This window comes from Lutra lutra, chromosome 8 (genome assembly GCF_902655055.1).
Source record: "Lutra lutra chromosome 8, mLutLut1.2, whole genome shotgun sequence".
In the NCBI taxonomy this organism is placed as follows: domain Eukaryota; kingdom Metazoa; phylum Chordata; class Mammalia; order Carnivora; family Mustelidae; genus Lutra; species Lutra lutra.
Genome location: NC_062285.1, coordinates 124,561,922 through 124,581,561, shown reverse-complemented (window position 1 = coordinate 124,581,561; position 19,640 = coordinate 124,561,922). Strand labels below are relative to the sequence as shown.

The 19,640-nt window shown below is 36.8% G+C and overlaps 1 protein-coding gene across 1 annotated transcript in view; it reads right to left on the bottom strand.

Moving 5' to 3' along the window:
- UTP20 (UTP20 small subunit processome component) overlaps positions 1 to 19,640 on the bottom strand; it is a 104,697-nt gene that overhangs the window by 47,336 nt on the left and 37,721 nt on the right. Inside the window, 9 exon segments of the mRNA XM_047740132.1 lie at positions 445 to 589; positions 1,109 to 1,326; positions 3,023 to 3,102; positions 3,808 to 3,951; positions 9,545 to 9,753; positions 11,743 to 11,909; positions 15,778 to 15,903; positions 16,500 to 16,585; positions 17,611 to 17,701. Of these exon segments, the coding sequence (XP_047596088.1) occupies positions 445 to 589; positions 1,109 to 1,326; positions 3,023 to 3,102; positions 3,808 to 3,951; positions 9,545 to 9,753; positions 11,743 to 11,909; positions 15,778 to 15,903; positions 16,500 to 16,585; positions 17,611 to 17,701 (1,266 nt within the window).

The window sequence follows — 19,640 nt, the reverse complement described above, 5'->3', positions numbered from 1 at the left end:
ATGCTATTTGTTATGCTCCACAAATAAGTGAAACCATATGATAATTGACTCTCTCTGCTTGACTTATTTCACTCAGCATAACAACATGCTCTTTTAAATGAATTATTTTTATCAATTAAAATAAAAAAAAATATGAAAAGTATGTGATCTCATATAACTCAAAATTCTAACTGAACAAAATATACAAAGCTATTAGCCTACTTTAGAATTTTGAAGATTATTCTCTCATAATAAAATGAAGATAGATGCCATGAAAGTTTTCTAATGAATATACTGGCAGAGAAAAAGAATTCTATGTTATCTTAAAAATGGAGGGCATTTAAAAATACTTAAAACCTTTTTAGCTTATTACCACATTAAAATAATTGAAAAACTGGGTAAAATTAGCAAAAATTAAAACCATGGATAGTTATGTTATCTTTTAAGGACCAATATATCACTTACTTTGACAGAATGCCAAGTTCCTTACTGACTTGTGCCCTATTCTTCTTCTTTTTCACCTTTTCTGCACTTATTGTGGTTTTGCTAAGATACTGGAGAATTGCAGGTACATGAGGTAGAATTAATCGTCCTCCCATCGTGATAGACTCTGAAAAAAAGTAATAAATGTTTTGATTTTAATGAACTATTAAAGGATAATCGTATACTATCTTCATAATGATAGACAAGGAGAGCACTCAATTTTCATAAAAATATAATAAATTTTAACTGTAAAGATTAAATAACTTTTTTCTTAGTCATAATAGCAGTATTATTAGCTAAATTATAAATTTATATATGAGACCCCTGAGGCTTTATGTAAGCCATTTTTGGTATTAGGAAAAGAACTGTTAGGATAATTTGACAAGAAGAATTCAAAGACATGACAGAGGAAGTCATTAAATTTCTTGATGGATAGTTGAGCTTTCTGGAGCATAAATAATCTGAATTTCTACCACTACACAGAAAATTCAGTTTATATGAATTGGTATTAATTCCTACAGAAAAGAAATTCTTTTAATAATAAAAGTAATTAAAAGAATCAAATTGTGTTGATATTTTTCCATTCTGAGGGCACAAATGCTACTTCAGAAATCTAAGAATCATTTACTTTGTACAGCACACATACCATCTGCACTTTCCATGTACACACATTCAGTTACTGGCAAGCTCAAAAGTGTTTCTGTGGGTTCAAAATCTGGAAGGTTAAGAAGGTCATCGGCTATATCCATCACAATAGAGGCTGTGGCTTCTGAGAGATTCTTTGCTGAGAGAATTGCAAAAACGTTGGTCAGGATATCACACTCTGGGTACCCAGGTTTCTGTTTAGCCAGGAAAGGGAAATATCTGCAAGGAAAAACACTGAAGTTGTCATCTTATTTCTCAATATATCTTTATCTGAAAATAAGTTCAATAAGAATTTCCATATTGAGTTTAAATATATATGTGTACCAACATCAAAAGGGAAATTACTTTAAAATCTAAAATTTGATGGATAATTCCAGGTACCTCACAAAGATTGTTATTTAGGCACTTTATGTATATCTCTCATTTAATCCTCATAACATCTCTATAATTTGGTAACCTTGTCCCCACGTTACAGATAAAAAAACTGAGACGTGTCTAAAGCCACTGAGGTAGTTAAGTTGTAAAGCTGAGATGTGAACATGGTATGAGCCTTTTCTAAAAGAAATGTACTGAAGACAGGCTATTTTTCAACTATAAACCTTCTAGAATGTGAATGTTTATACACTCACAAAAAAACCAATGCTGTACCACATGGGAATCAGGAGTATAGACCAAAGAAACATTTACCGTGTAAGGATATGCAATATTCAGAGATCAGCATCATTTTTGCGAGAGGTGGTGAATCTATCCCCAAGTATGAAAGATGAAAGACACACACAAATGACAGGAGCATCCTACCCAGAGGAAACACACCAACAAGGATAGAGTGCACAAAGGTTTTCCAGCCAGTGGCAAACCAGCAACTGTTCTACTTCAGGGATGTAGTCCTCTAACGATCAGCAGGAAGGTAAAACCAAAACAATTCAGATAGTTTTACCACTTTATCATCATTGGAAAAAGAGCTCAAGCACTTTTAACATACTTAGTGCTAACAAACTGAGGAAAAGTTGGAAGTACGTCCCTAACAATAACAGTACTTCTGATTTTTAAGTTTTTTTTTTTTTATATTTTTATTTATTTATTTGAGAGGCAGAGAGAGACAATGAAAGAGAGAGAGCATGAGAGAAGAGAAGTCAGCAGGAGAAGCAGACTTCCCGCTGAGCAGGGAGCCCGATGTGGGACTCGATCCCAGGACTCCAGGATCATGACCCGAGCCGAAGGCAATCGCTCAACCAACTGAGCCACCCAGGCGCCCCCTGATTTTTAAGTTTTAATGAAACTGTAAAACTAGCAAAAATGCATAAGTTTTACTAAAATATGTATAAGTTTAACTTACATTGCAAAATGTTATTTTACCTTTTTTTTTCTTTTAAGATTTTATTTTTATATTTGACAGAGAGAGATCACAAGTAGACAGAGAGAGAGAGGGAAGCAGACTCCCTGCTGAGCAGAGAGCCCGATATGGGACTCAATCCCAGGACCCTGAGATCATGACCTGAGCCCAAGGCAGAGCCTTATTAACCCACTGAGCCACCCAGGTGCCCCCTATTTTTCCCTTTTTCAAAAATAATAAATGAACACTCTAAAGATATATCATAAAATTACCTCTTCCCTGTTCTGGGGTACCCAAACCTCCACATGCTATATTAACATTACCAGTTTCTCACGTATCCTTCTAGGCATTTTCTACTTCATTTTATATTTATACACATGCACAGGTTTTTTCTTGGGTTACACTGTTCAGCAGCTTGTGTTTTTCTTTAAACCTGTGTATTCTGAAATTCAGCTACCTTATTCTCTTTAACTGCACCTAGAGTATTTCACCATAAATCATATTATTAGTAATCTTGACTCATTTTGACTAGAATGGTCTAAAACACTGTCCTTTTTAAAGGTGGGAGAAAAATGGTCATACCTTGCGTTTCTGCTCCAGACACTAATTAGTTTCAGCAGAGGAGTAGGAGAATACTGACTCTCAGATCCAAGCCTTCTGATCTAGGGACACAAAATAAAAACAGAATACAAAATAAAAACACACACAGAATTGTCGGAAAAAAACAACTAAAAAGCAGAGCAAGTACAGAAATCCAAGAGGATAAACAGCCAAGGGACAGAGATTAACATTTAAAGGACAGACTGAAGAAAAAAATAAAGGAATCCAAAATAATGGTTACAGGGGAAAAATGGCAAAGATGGAGCAAGAAGCGCTAGACCCTTAGAAGGAATGAGGTACTTTAGGTTTCAACTGGTTAGAAACGACAGAGCTCAAGCAGCTAGAATTCCTAAAATCAAGTCTCCTCCACAGTCTTTTTAGCTATAGTTAAATAACAGGAGTCATCACAAAATGGTTACCAACAAGGTAACAAGGATATCTGCGTATTTTCCCTTATGCTTGTCAAAAATCCAGAGACATATCACTGAGGTGCTGTAATAGTTTTATTCCATTTGCTTAAGAGACACAACCATATTCAAATTAACCTTAACTATAAATGTCGTGGTATTAAAGAAACCGGCTCTTGAGCTTTAGGTGATAGCGGAGGCAAAGCAAAGTGTTCTAAAATGTTCAGAAACAAAGGAAGACTCGATGTAAAAGAAAAGGCCAGGATAGGCATTCATGTCTGGGTACAGACTGTACTAGTTAAGGTCATACCAAAGGAAGAAGCAGAAGGTATCCGGGAAGAGGGTAGTAATAAAGTTTACCTGGGGCCAAACTGCACCATGAAATACAGCATCAATTTCTTCTGTTCTGAATTGGTAAGACTCCCAGTCCAGAAAGATGTCAGTTACCATTTTGATTCCAAGACGTCTTAAATTTTTCAGTGGGTTAATAAACCTGAGCTGTATCTGTAAAACAAAATCTTTTCTTAAAAAAACATGTTTCATTTTTATCCTTGATTCCTCAAGGAGGCACTGTTGCTCAGATGGCTAAGAATCAAGATGGACATCCTGTTAAGTCTATTGACTGTAATCTAATCTACATGGAAATTCAACTCATCATATCATACTGCTTTTCTCATTGAACAAGATAGGAAAGCAGAGACTTAAAAAATCAAATGGTGAGATGTGCTCCATTATCACTGCCCAGTAAAATCACATTAAAGTGTCCTTTGCAGGGGAAAAAAATCACAAGTGGAACAGCTGTTCGGTGTCCTACATTGTTGTATTTCTTCAGCTAAGTAATTGTCTTAAATAAAATCCTGATTTCTTCCTATGAACAGAACATTCTAAATAAAAAAAACCTTTCTTTTTCGTCATCACAATGCCTTAGATTAGGGGGAAAAATTAAACCTTTATTTCTTTAAAAATATTTTTTATTTTCTTGTAAACATATAATGTATTATTAGCCCCAGGGGTACAGGTCTGTGAATCGCCAGGTTTACACACTTCACAGCACTCACCATAGCACATACCTTCCCCAATGTCCATAACCCCACCACCTTCTCCCTACCCTCCCTCCCCCCGGCAATAAACCTTTATTTCAAATGAAGTGACTTTTTCATTTTCATAACTTGTATTATTTTTTACTTTTTCTAAAACTAGGAGTTTTCAATCATTCTTGTTAACATTAGTCTAGGAGACTAGTTAAAGAATTTATGGTCTCTCTATATAGCGGAATGCTTCATATAGTATAAGAGAATGAGGCGACTGAATCAAGGTATGGGAAGATCTCAAAATATATAGTTCAAAGAAAAATGCAATTTGGAAAAAAATCAAAAATTGTCTGTTTAGAGGCACAGAGGCTGGAGTGGGTGGATGCCTGAGTTAACGGCAAACCTCTTCCATAACAGACTCTGCTACTTCTACTGGCATCTCCTTCTATACCGGTTACAAAATCAAATATGTGGCCAGTTTGTTCAGGCTCAGAGCAGAATAAGTTATTGAACCCCCACCATTAAGTCCAATGGCATGACAGCCAAAGGTCTGATCTCAGCTTAAAAATATCACTGAAGGGGGTACCTGGGTGGCTCAGTGGTTTAAGCCTCTGCCTTTGGCTCAGGTCATGATCTCAGGGTCGTGGGATTGAGCCCCACATCAGGCTCTCTGCTCGGTGGGGAGCCTGCTTCCCTCTCTCTCTCTCTCTCTGCCTGCCTCTCTGCCTGCTTGTGATCTCTGTCTGTCAAATACATAAAATCTTAAAAAAAAGTATCACTGAAGGAAAATGTATTAAATAGTGTGCTAGACTGGAAATGCCAAAGATATCCAATGGGGGGGGGATTATAAATTTGAAAAGGGAAAAGCTTCAGGGAAGAGGCAGAATTTCTAGTGGATCTTAAAGGAATGTTGTAAAAACCAAACAAATGGGGTAAGGCGCAACCACTAAATGCTTTTCCATTTGATTAATATACTGTGGTCTCTGGATATATAAGTGGCCAACTTATTTTTACATGTGACCTTAGTGACCTACATCAAAATCTAAAAACCACCCTGAAATTTATGAAGACAATACAATACTCTAAATAATGACTATCAAGTTTTATGGCCACAACATCATGAAGAAAATTGTAGACTTTAGTTCCTAGAGGAACAGTCTATATGACTGAATTTCATGTACATTTAAGTTACTCCGTTGTTTAAATGTTCCATCCGTTTTTTAAATGTTCCAAAATAATAAAATCAAACTAAAATAACCCTCATGATATACTCTTCAGTGTCAGTCAATGTCTTGGAGGAATTAAAAGATACAAAAAAAGTAAATGTATAACTTAGCTCAAATACGCACATGTAGAAGTTTAACTTACTTAAGCAGTATTACTATTCAGTAATTCATTATAGTACCTCAAGGAATTCTTTGAACTTGTCCCAAGAATTTTTTTTAAAAAGCTCCAAACTGACAAAAAGCTTAGCACCTCACTAACTAATGATCTATAAAATTGCATAAATGATCTTTTGAGTCACTGATTGTTGACTCAGAAGTAAGGCTGCATTACTCAGTAACTTCTTCTAAGTTAACCAAAAAGTCAGAGAAATTATACAGGGTTTATAAAATCTCTAACCTTTTATGATTTAATATACCCAGGTATGAAGTTACTAGCACTCACTATAAGGCATAAATGAAAATTTCTCACAGAATTCTCCCTAATACCATGAAGCTCTCATATAACACAGAGAAAGAATTTTCCAAGACCTCTTTTCAGCTTCCAGTGTTGGCCCCCCACAAGCCTCTTTTTCACAAATTAATCAGAGTGAAATTTTAAAAACATCAAACAGACCTTATTACTCCCTGGCTTCAAACTTCTCCAGTTTTCCCAGTACACTTTGAAATAAATCCATCTCAGAGCACAAGAGGCCCTACCTACCTCTCAACTTTATCTTACATGATTCTTCTCCCTCCTTGTGCTCTATCCAACTTGCCCTTCTGTCTGTTCTTAGATTTTTGACAAATCCACCTCAGGGACTTTGCACTACTGGTCATTTTCTCTGCCTAAAAATGTTCTTCCCACAGCTGGATAGATAGAGGAATTCAAATACTACTTCCTTAGACAGGACACTGGCCATCCTAATGAAAGCAGCACCCATTCACTCCTAGTTTGGTCACTTCCTATCACATCCTCTCATTTTATTTTAAAATCTTCACAACCTCACGTCTCTCCTCAACATGCTCATATTTTCCTCTACTTTTGTGAATATATGGAGTATATTCCTAATAGCTGTTTTAAGTTTTTGGCTAATTCTATCATCTGAGCCATGGTTGGGTCTGCTTCTATTGATTGATTTTTCTCCTTGTTATGAGTAAAATTTTCATCCTTCTTGGCATGCCTGGGAAAACTTGACTGGATGTCAGAGACACTGAATTTTGTTTTCATTTAAATCATTTGAAAGCTTTTGAGTTTCGTTCTCTGATATAATTAATTTACTTGGGAAAAGCATGATCTTTGTAAGCTTTGCTAGGTGTTGCCAGGGCAGCCTTTATTCCAGAGCTAATCTGGTTCCACTACTGAGGCACTCCCCTACCTAGGATTCTTCCTGGTGCCTTGGGTTTTATGGGATTTCTGCTCTGGCTGTTGGCAACAGGAGCCATTCTTAGCCTTGTATTAGTCAAAGGACTATTCTCAGCCTCCTCCTTTCTCATAGTTTTTCCATGTCTGTTCAAGATGGATCAACAGGGACTTGATTTGGCCTTCCTTCTCAAGCAACTAAAAAACTGAAGAGAATCTATGAGATAATAATTTTCAGATACTAGATAGCAGGCAGCAAAGGGCAGTAAGCTCTGAAGGGGTAAACAGATAAGGGGAATCCTATACGTTCCCCAGATTCCTGCTTGGAGTTTCAGGCTAAGTGTGAGAAGGAAGCGTCCAGGCACAGGCCAGTCATCTTCCTAAGATGAGGAGATGGAGTAGTGTGGCTTGGAGAGAACTGACAGGCAGAAGTACTGGAGGGAAGAAAGCTAGAGAGAGATCTGCAGAGGCTCTCATTTATTTCCCTCTCAGGTCTCACCACCAAGTGACATTACTCTCATTATTTCTGTATTTATTAAGTCTTTTTCTCCCATTATATTGAGTCCTTACCTGAGTCTCATTCCCCACCTAGAATGATGTCTAGTAGATAGTAGGCATGAAATAAATATTTACTAAATAAATAAGGGGACAGGAATTTTTGTTTTCCCTGTTTACTGTTCCATTTCCAGTGCTTACAACAGTCCCTATCACATAGCAGGGGCTCGATTAATATTTGTTGAAGGAATGAAAGAATAAAGAAAATAAAATGGTGCCTAAAAAACAGAAGGTATGTTCTAAATCCCTGGAGCTTGGTAATCAGAGGACAGCATTTCATCAACTAAAGGAGATTTATGTCCATGTGTAGTCCAAAAAAAAAAAAAAAAACAAAAACCAGCATAAAATCCTGGCTGTCAATTTTCAGTTAACATGACCATATCTGAGAGGCAGTTCACCAGACATATCAACAAATCAAATGAAACAAATTTGAGCCCAATTAAAACTGTGCCCATTTATCATTAACTGAGAATCAACAGCAAAAATCTTTGAGTCTAGATCTTCACTTCAAGTCCCACTAAGAAGCGTTTAATCCATAAAGACATTAAGTTTCCCTAAGCTTTCCAAATACTTATGCCCACAAACTTGTTTCAACAGAACATAAATATATTGTCTTTAATACAATTCAGAAAATGTTTACTGAGCACCATCTTGTGAAGCTTCTGGCAGTTAGCTGGCTGCCAGGTCTTGCTACTTATCTTTACTCAAAATATCGCACTTATAGTAGGCAACCTTTACTTGCAAAAGATCTCGGTGCAGCTCTTATCTCAAAGTAACAAGGGTGATGCTAACTTTATTCTGTTCATTCTCCAAGAATTCTGGATAAAGTTGGAAGATGTCTTATACCTCTAGGCTCTTGAAATTAAAATGTGAAATACCAGATCAGCTATCCCTGTATATAGAACTAACTATACTATATATACTGTATGTAGAACTAACTAGCTATATTCCTGTATATAGAACTAACTCACAATCTATTATTTAAAATCTCTTTAAAATATACAAGTGATATACAGCTGACCCTTGAATAATGCAGGGGTCAGGGGTATTGAACCCCTGCATAGTCGTAAGTTTTGACCCCCTAGAATCTTAACTATTAATAGCTTGCTGTTGACTGGAAGCCTTACCGATACCATAAACAGGCAATTAACATGCATTGTATGTTATATATATTATATACTGTACTCTTTAAAATAAGGTCAGGTAGAGTAAAAGTTATTAAGAAAATCATTAGGGGGGCACCTGGTTGGCTCAGTAGGTCAAAGCCTCTGCCCTTGGCTCAGGTCATGATCCCAGGGTCCTGGGATCGAGCCCCACATCGGGCTCTCTGCTCAGCAGGGAGCCTGCTTCCCTTCTTCGCTCTCTGCCTGCCTCTGCCTACTTGTGATCTCTGTCTGTCAAATAAATAAATAAATAAAATCTTTTAAAAAAATATTTTTATTATTTTTTAAAAAGATTTTATTTATTTATTTATTTGACAGACAGAGATCACAAATAGGCAGAGAGGTAGGCAGAGAGAGAGAGAGTGGAGGAAGCAGGCTTCCCGCTGAGCAGAGAGCCCAACGCGGGGCTCGATCCCAGGACCCTGAGATCATGACCCGAGCCGAAGGTAGAGGCTTAACCCACTGAGCTACCCAGGCGCCCCATAAATAAAATCTTTAAAAAAAAAAAAAAAGAAAGAAAGAAAGAAAGAAAATCATTAGGAAGAGAAAGTACATTTATGGTGCTGCACTATGTTTATCAGAAAAAAAATTCCATTTTTAAGTGGACTCACACAGTTTAAACCCATGTTGTTCCAGGGTCACCTATAATTTGCATCCTCCAACTACTCATAAATATTTAAAACAGTGAAGACTATGAGATATTCAGGTCCCAACCAAGTTCCCAAGTAAAATGCAGACTCTTACTAGCCCAAGAAAAAAGCAACTACAGTGAATTTGTCTCACCTTTTCTCGTTGGTCAAGGATGTGTGATGCCGTCGCTGTCATGCACAGCAGTATCTGCAAAATCTTCGGTAAGCATGCACTGATCAGATGACTGATGTTCTTTAATACTGTTTCAAGGCTATTTAAGATACCATGCTGACGACCTAAAGGAAGAACTTTAGACAAATCCAAATCTTCTACTGCTTGAATGACTGCAGAATGACACTCTCCTAATGAAACAAAGATATCACGTAAAAGGAATATTACTTACTTTCTAATTATAGCTTCCTTTTTTCAATTGGAAATGTTAGTTACACTGTAATTACAGCTTCCTTTTTTCAATTCCCTCAACGATAAAGTATTTTCTACAGTTCCAATGATTTATACATGATAATATACTTTCCTAATGTATTTTCCTCTGATTCTCTTACCAAATTCAGTGAACTAGGCCTGGGAGGTTTTAGTATTATCACATACAGATGAGGAAACTGAGAATAAAGGAGAAACTTGTGCCAGAACTAAATCTCCATTCTCATCCTATTTAGACTAGTTCCCAAAACCTAAAATAGCATTAGTCTTTCATTCCACCTAGCAACTCCCATGCATTTTTCTCACTCTCAGCTTTCACTGTCTATGTTGACTTGAGCAGTTTCAAAGAAAATGTACTGCCTGCTACATTAGGAGTTTCTTGAATGCTGAAGATCAAATGTTTTCTCTTGACACCACTGGTGAATAAATAAAACAACAGTCCTTTATATACTGGTGCCAAACTGATTTCGTAATTTACTTAAAAGACTTGAATTGTTTTTGCTTGAACTTTACTTCAAACCACTGGTATGAAATCATGAGCTTGCTAATTCATACACCTAAATGGTATATCCAAAAACAGTATCATATATAGCTCTCCTCTTACAATGGAAGCTGTTTCATTGAACAAATGCCTTTGTCTTCATCAAAGCCAGCTTCCTTCACAGGGTAATATTACACTAAACGAAAACATTTTAACAGATGAATCCATTATCATAAAAAAAATAAAAAATTTCATACAACATTTTGCTGTATAAATAAATACCTGTGTTTGCCTAAAGCAAAGCAATTATGGGGCAAGAGGAGAGATTCTATAGTCAGAAAGATCTTCCATTTTCTAGCTGAATGGTCATAAGCAAAATAGTAAACTCTCTAAGCCTCAGTTTCCTCATTGGTAAAATGGGAACAGTTAAGTAATGATACCTCGGGTGGTTGTTTTAAGGATTAACTGAGTTGTATGTAAAAGGGCCCATCATAATGTTCGGCATGGAGTAAGCACTCAATAAATGTTAGCTATTATTATTAACTACTAACATTGCATACCAGAGAGCATTTTGTCTCATTGGATATACCTATACTATTCACTTCATTTACATGGTAAGGTTGAGAGAATAAATAATTACTTTTCTATTTTCAAAAGTATCCAGGGCACAGGAGGTATTCAACAAGTCATATTCAACAGATGAATGACTCAGTGAATGAATAAATACTAAGACAATTAAAATTAATTTCTCAGCATGCCCTAAGTTTCTAAGGAGAAACTATTCATTCTATCTGGGTAAGTACTATTTTTCAAATGGCCTAAATGCACAACGACAAAATGCACACTTCTTTTCTTTCTTGTCTTCTTCTTTTTTTTTTTAAATTTTATTTATTTGACACAGAGAGAGAGCTCATGTAGGCAGAGAGAGAGGGGGTGCAGGCTCCCTGCTGAGCAGAGAGCCCTATGTGGGGCTCGATCCCAGGACCCTGGGATCATGACCTGAGCCGAAGGCAGGTGATGAGCCACTGATGGCCACTGAGCCACCCAGGTGCCCCACTTCTTTTCTTTCTTATTTTATTTTTTAAAAATAATCTCTACACTCAACGTGGGCCTCGAACTTACAACCTCAAGCTCAAGAATCATATGCTCCACAGACTGAGCCAGCCAGGCATGCCCCAAAATACACATTTTCTCATCAGGGGCTTACTAACCCATGGATGATGATAACCCCCAGGATAAACTGTGAGCTCCACCTAATTCAATCAAAATTTAAAATAACTAACTCCACTTCAGCCAAAAGGCCACCAATGAGATTGGGAGGAACAATCCCATTAGAAAGATGTCTAAGAGCATGGGAAACCTAGCTAGAGACAATCTTAAGTCTACAGCAGAAAATACACATTCAAAGTAGCAGAAACTTGAGAACTACCATTCTTGAAGTGCTTCACAGGTTCAAACAGCAGGTCTAAGAATATCTCAATCTCCTCCGGTTGGGTCCCAGCAAGGAACCTCAGGACAATGGACATGCGGGTGCCTGAAGCAGCTTTCCCCTGAGTTTTACTGCCAGTCTTATTCTTCATTCGGCCATACAAAATTCTAAAAAGTCAAAAGAACATTATTTTGTTTGCACATTAATCCTAAAACACAATACTAGTCATTCTGTTTTCCTAAGAGGCTAGAATAGCAGCAATAAAACAGACTTAAAAGGTTATTATAAAACAAGTAAGGATGAAAATAGAATTAGATATTTAACATAGAAAAATCAGAAAAACGGGGTGCCTGGGTGGCTCAGTGAGTTAAAGCCTCTGCCTTCGGCTCAGGTCATGATCCTAGGGTCCTGGGATCTAGCCCTGCAGCAGGTTCTCTCCTCAGCAGGGAGCCTGCTTCTCCCCGACCCCTCTCTCTGCCTGCCTCTCTGCCTACTTGTGATCTCTGTCTGTCAAGTAAATTAATAAAATCTTAAAAAAAAAAAGAAAAATCAGAAAAACAACAGCAACAACAAAAAACCCCCAAAACAACAATAACAACAACAACAACAATAACAACAACAAGGCTGAGGGAAGCCGGAAGAAGGAAATAATAAAGATTAAAAGCCAAAAGGTGGTTCTTTGTAGGAGGAAAAAAGCAGTAAAATAGGCAAGCCAAATGAAAATGAAAATACATAGATTAAAAGGAAATAAGTGAATATAATGTTAACTAAAATAAGGAAACTGGAAAGACTTATATGCGTAATCTTCTGGAAAAGAAAAGAAAACAAAACAAATAAGCAAAAGGAACTTAAGAAGAAAACCTGAATAGAACTAATCATAAGTAAACATGGAACCCATATAGTTTTTCAAATGAATTATTTAAATTTTCAAGGAAAACATTCTCATGCTATAAAGTTTCATAGCTAAGAGGAAGAAGGAACAGTCCTTTCTCTTTTATGAAGGTGGTATAATTGTGAGATTGAGATGGGTTGAAGAACAAAAATAAAAGTATAAAATTATATACTGATTTTGCTTACAAATGTAAAACCCATTTCTTTAAATACAGTATGCAGTGCTGCATTAAAACAATATTAAAGCCAAATAAAGATTTATCCCAAGAATGCAGGAATCACTAGTAAAGCCTATTGGACTGATATAGATCAATGGCTCACAGAAAAAGTTAATATAAACATTTTAATACATGCTTAATAGGCATTCTAATAAAATTCAACTATCCATTCCTGATAAAATACCACCTAGTGATAGGACTTACTTACTTTCTTAGAATGACAAATGTTAATTTATAATAAATGTTACTACTTTAACATTCAAAATTGAAACACAGTGGTTTTTAAACTTTTCAATATTAGGACCCCTTTATGCTTTTAAACATTTTTGAGGTCTCCAAAGAGGTTTTGTGTATGTAAGTTTTATCTATCGATATTTATCTTGGTAGAAATTAAAATGAGTTAACATAAAAATTTTAATGAAGGGGCACCTGGGTGGCTCAGTGGGTTGGGCCTCTGCCTTCGGCTCAGGTCATGATCCCAGGGTTATGGGATCGAGTCCCGCATCGGGCTCTCTGCTCAGTTGTTAGCCTGCTCCCCCCCCCCCCCTTCTCTCTGCCTGCCTCTCTGCCTACTCGTGATCTCTCTCTGTCAAATAAATAAATAAAATCTTTAAAAAAAAATTTTTAATGAAAAATAATTTTATTTTCCAAATCTCTCCCCACCAAAAATAGTGAGTCTAAAGGCATGTTTTACTTTCTTTTTTTCACATTTCTTTATTGTCTTGCTTATTAGAAAATAACTAGATTTTCCTGTTTCTGTAGTCAATCAACTGTAGCATATTATAGTTGAAGAAAATCTAGCCTTAAATAGATATGCAGTTGGAGAAAGGAAAAAATATTTTGTAAGCCTTCAGGTAATTCTTTGAGATCATTGTGGATATCCCACTTTGATACTACACCAAACTTCAACAAGTGATTGCTTCTTAAAGATTATTTATTTATTTATTTGACAGACAGAGATGACAAGGAGGCAGAGAGGCAGGCAGAGAGAAGTGGGGGGGGGGAAGCAGGCTAACAACTGAGCAGAGAGCCCGATGGGGGACTCGATCCCATAACCCTGGGATCATGACCTGAGCCGAAGGCAGAGGCTTTAACCCACTGAGCCACCCAGGCGCCCCAATAAGCGATTATTTCTTAAAGGCTGGTTGCAATGCAGAATCTGAAACCATATTAAGAAGCTTTGTGATCTGTTACGTTAAAATCCGTCTGTCTATCTTGCACTTTGAATGGATCTTTAGCCATGAATGATTCTGTAACCTGTATCAGTTATCTGGAAAACATGCCATTCCATGAGACAACTCGTATTCACAGAGGTGCTTTATGCACAGTTCCTACTTTGTCATATAAAACAATAAAAAGACAAGTACTTAGGGCTTAAGATTCACCAGGAACATTAAATGAAACTAGCTTTTTTTCTTTTTTTTTTAAACTCCAGGTTGTGGTAATGAAGCCACTGTCCTGATAAGTGCTAAGGCACCACCAGTTTTACCCACTGGTTTTTTTTGTGTGTGTGTTGTCAGCACAAATATAGGCACCATGGAAAAAGGTAAATTCTTAGTAGTATTATGAAAAAAGCTCTAACCTCTTGGACCCCCTGAAAGCATCTCATTGACAGCCCCTGATAAGGAGAAGACCGAATTTTAAGAAGGGCTGCTCTAGAATCATTACTGTTAAATCCAGTAGCAAGACAGGGATAACTACAAACACTACCACCACTGTTAATTCTGCTATCCTGTGTAGATTACCTATGTAAATTAAAAGACAGAAAAAAGAGGTTTTTTTTTTTAAATCATAAAAGAACGCAAAATTAATGTGACTAACATTTTATACAGGCCATGGGGTTTACCTTCTGGCAGGGGAGACAAGTGGTAAGTAGGAGGCTATGTCACACGATTGTGAGGAAAAATAAAGCAAGGTCAGGGACTAACGGGTGAATAGAGGAAGGTGTGATTTTACACAAGGGTAATAGAGGAAGGCATCCTGACAATAGGACATTTGAGGACACTGAGTGAAAAAGGAGAGCTAGTGGTCATGTGTTTCAAGCACAGGGAAGAGCAGGTCCACTGTCATGGAAGTGGGCTTTGAGGGGGGTGGCAGCGAACGCGTGGTGTGGCTGGACAGGCAGTCGGCAGCTAGGTCATACCAGGCTCTTGAAGGAGGAAGAAGGACTTTTACTTTATTCCCAGTAAAATGGAAACTCAAAGGATTTTTTTTTCCTTTCCCCCCCCTTTAAAAAAAAAAAAAGATTTTATTTATTTATTTGAGAGAGAGCAGAGGGAGTGGGAGGCAGAGGATGAGGGAGAAGCAGGGTGTCCAGGGAGCAGGGAGACCAACCTGGGACTCGATCCCAGGACCCTGAGATCAAGACCCAAGCCAAAGGCAGAGGCTTAACTGACCGAGCCACCCAGGCACCTCCTCAAAGGGTTTTTTTAAATAGGAACTAACACTTTGATGACTGTTATTATTACTTTTTCAACCAAGAAAAGCCAATAAAAACAATTAAAACTAATAAGAAAGGTTTGTAATGTGGATGATTAAATAATCAACACCAAAAATCAATAGCTTTTAATATCTCATAGTTATATACCCAGTGAATTATTTTTACTATTTCTCAATAATAAAGCTTAGAGGAATAGAGGATTTAATTCTAACATTACTGTTGAAATGACTCCATGGCAAGGTCTTTCTTTATGTTAGGAACAAAATATTTTAAAGTAAGTCTCTATAACAATTTGATTTCCCCAAAAGGTTCAATTAAAAAAAATCAAAATAAAATAAAATAAAATAAGTTTTTTTATAATAAATAAAATTAAATAAACAAAATAAAATTTAAAAAATCATAATCCCTGCAAAAATCAAAGCAGTATATTCACAATTGTTTTTGTGATCAACTTGTAAACAAATCAGTTTTAAAAAGTGTAAATACCTCATCAGAATAGGAAACAGATCAGCTCGGTGTGCTGTTTTCACTACTGTATTGTCTTCAGAAATGCTAAAATGTACGATCTCTTCCTTAAAGCTTTTGTCTTCAAGCAATCTTTGTAAGTTTTCCCTTTAAAAATGTAATATAGCACAAATCATCACTTAATAATCAATGGTACTTTAAAAAATGCAATATAGTACAGTAATATGTATAACTGAAATTGGAATATCTATGTTGATATGAAATGAAATAAGAATACCTATGTTGTGGTTGATATCTATAAAGGAAAATTTTCACAAAATGACAAGTTTTCAAATTTTAAAAGGTAAAAGTGATTATGAGGAACTAAGACTTAGTCAATAATTCAGCTGTTTAAAAGAGATTAATATAAAAGCTTTCTTCAGTTCTTATTGAGAGTGAATCATTATGATTCCCTAAGTAATCATTAAGATTTTGACATTACTAAAGCAACAAGAAATGATATAACCTTCTCAACACATACTTATAAATTAGTAGTCTCTTTACTACCTTACTATCTATGGAGAAGGATTTTTAATACACAAACACACTTTCAATTTTCATTTGTTACCTGAAAATAGCATTATGACTATAGTAGAAAAAGGAAATTTCTAGGCCTTCAGAACATTATTTTAGAAAAGGCTCTCAAGGCAGAAAGATAAAAACCAGCCAAGGAAAGCGCATTTCTTTAGCTTCAAATAACTTACCTGTAAGGGAGGATATGTGGATGCTTATATGTCATTATACAATCCAGGGTTATTTTTTGCACCATTTGATCTTGATGTAGCAATAACTAAGAATGATATTTTATAAAATAAATTAATGAAGTCACATATACACACACCATGGGATAGTAACTTACTTGTGTTAATTTGCTAAACTAGGTTTCTTATCATCTAAATTTTTAGATGTGGGTTAAAGCTAATTGCTAACAAGAAGAGCCTTACATCTTCCTGGAGGTATAGCATGAATAGAATACATGCTAAATGGAACTAAATGGAAACAAAACTCTGACCCCTGAATCCCATATGACAGACCCTCTGGTCTATCAGTCTTTTGGTCAAGGCCAAATCCCTTCATAAATTTGAGTTTACAGCGGGGCTGGTCCCGTGATGAGGGAAAGCTCCCACAATGCGGTGAAAGCTATGACGGTCAGTAAGAAGCCAGGAAAGAAGACCCTGGCATTGAGCCTTTCAGGTCAGTAAGTTAAGAATTCTGCTTCTTGCAGTTTTGAACTCCAGCTTTATAAACAAACTGTATCTGAATTATGGGCAGAACAAAGATAAATTCTGCTGAAATCATGTAAGTTCCACCTAAAAAACATCCGAATGAAAAAAGGAAATTTTGTTTCCCCAGATGGGTTAGAATGACATCCAATGTTTACTCTGCTTCTGACATTAAATTTTTTTGCAATCTTTTCTGTAACTGAAGATCTTGTTATTGTGACTGCAACAGATTCTTATTCCAACTATCAGCTTTCACTCAGTGTAATAGATCCTGAAATCCCAGCACTGCGTAAGGCTAACTTACCTAGAAGTGAAAAGTAGCTACCTTTTTCTGGCATAACCTCCACTGTTAATACAGCTGATCAATGTTTAGTCACCCAAAATTTCTTTAAAATTAACAATTATTAGTACAGTCTAAAACTGTTTCTCAGGATAGAGAAAATAATTATTAATTTTTAAAACACTGTACTTAAAATGCATACACGGGCCCTACTCATCAACAATTATTAAAAAGCTAAAAATGATTTTGGTAAAGTAAATGAATGACAGAAAAGTCAAAAAGATGGCAGTGGCAAGAATTTATTTTGCTTACCTGAAGATACAGCTCATATAATTTGGATTCCAGGTATAAGGCTCGTGGATTTGAAAACTTAGAGAAAACTTGCAAATGAGCAATTAATTGCCTAAAAAAACAAAACCGAAAACCGTAGGTTAATACAGAATTAAAGAACAGAGACTTCCTTTTTTTCTTTTTAGCGAGAGGGAGAGAGAGCACATGCATGTGGGGGGGGGTGGGGGCACAGGGAGAGGGAGAGAGAATCCCAAGCAGGCATAACACCCAGTGTGGAGCTCAATGCAGGGCTCCATCTCATGAGCCTTAGTTTATGACCTGAGCTAAAATGAAGAGTTGGATGCTCAACTAACTGCCACCCAGGTGCCCCCAGAGGTTTTCTTTTCTTTTCTTTTTTTTTTTTGAAGATTTTATTTATTTATTGGAGACAGAGAGCATGACAGAGAGAGCACAAGCCAAGGAGGAGGGGCTGAGGGAGAGGGAGAAGCAGACTCTGTTGAGCAGGGAGCCCAATGTGGGTCTTGATTCCTGGACCCCTGAGATCATGACCTGAACTGAAGGCAGATGATTAACTGACTGAGCCACCCAGGTACCTCATCCCCAGAGATTTTCTTAAGATGATAGTGCCCATCAATTTTAGTCTTTCTGACAAATATACCAAACACCTGCTAACTATACAAAGAAGCTTAAATTATTCTCCAGAAATTCTAACTCTCAGGCAGGCCTTCCCCTGAAATCCAGGCTCCCCCACCCCAGAAAATCATTCAGGATGTGCTCAGAATGCTTTAAATTAAACCAGACACAGGAGGAAGTAATCAAAACAGTGATATATTTGCAAAGCTGAACACAGATAATTTTTGGAATGATTCCTTATCTAGTTTCTATGCAGTAGACAGGAAGGTGGTAAAAAATATTCTTCCTCATTTTCATATGACATAAACACTGATGTCAGGAAACAGAGGTCCATATTTTGGTAACCACAGCTTTTGCTTACTAAGAAGGAAGAAGAAAGAACAACACACTGTGGTCAAAAGTTAAATATGGAGATGTGACTCCAAGCCAATGACATCATCCACTACAAGAGACCAAGAGAGCTTCTACTATAATTACTCACTTGACTTCTTTTAGAAAGCTTTAAAAATACTTAGGAAACAAACTATTTTCTCTCTGTTTATAATTGATAAGATGTATTAGGGCTTTAAAAAAAAACCAAATGAATAAATTCTTAACAATTTGGAGAGGTTTTATTTCCCTGTCTCAGGAACAAAAGCAGGGAGAATGAAGAGAAACAGAAACCAAGCTGCATTGTGTGGTACTGACTTTGAGGAAGGTGGCTGAATGCTTCAGAGTCTCATTTTCCTCATCTTGACAAAGACAAGATCTCCTGCACTTTATGTAAGGATTGAATGAAAAAATAAGAGTTGCAGGGCCTCTGTTCCTAAGTTTAGTCAACAACGCCCTTCTCTGCTCTTGGGCAGAAAAACGCAAAACTGTAAAAATCCTACTGGTTAGGGGCACCTGGGTGGCTCAGGCAGTTAAGCGTCTGCCTTTGGCTCGGGTCATGATCCCGAGGTCCTGGGATCACGCCCCGTGTTGGGCTCCCTGCTCAGCGTGGAGTCTGCTTCTCCCTCTCCCTCTGCAGCACTCCCTCCTCGTGCACTCTCTCACTCTCTGTGTCAAATAAATAAATAAAAATCTTTTTTTTTTTTAATTTTTATTTTTTCAGCATAACAATATTATTTTTGCACCACACCCAGTGCTCCATGCAATCCGTGCCCTCTACAATACCCACCACCTGGTGCCCCCAACCTCCCACCCAATAAAAATCTTTAAAAAAAAATCCTACTGGTTACCACAGAGAAAATAATCTGGAAGTGATGACCTTCTTACATATGATACAGAAATGGGGGGAAGGTAGCACTTCTGCTTACATTCAGCTTAAATGTCTATGAGGGTTAGTCTTATGTGTCAACCAGTCTAAATGACAATATTTAATTAGAACATTAAATTACATGTAATGAAATACTAATCTATGTATTGCAATTAAGCAT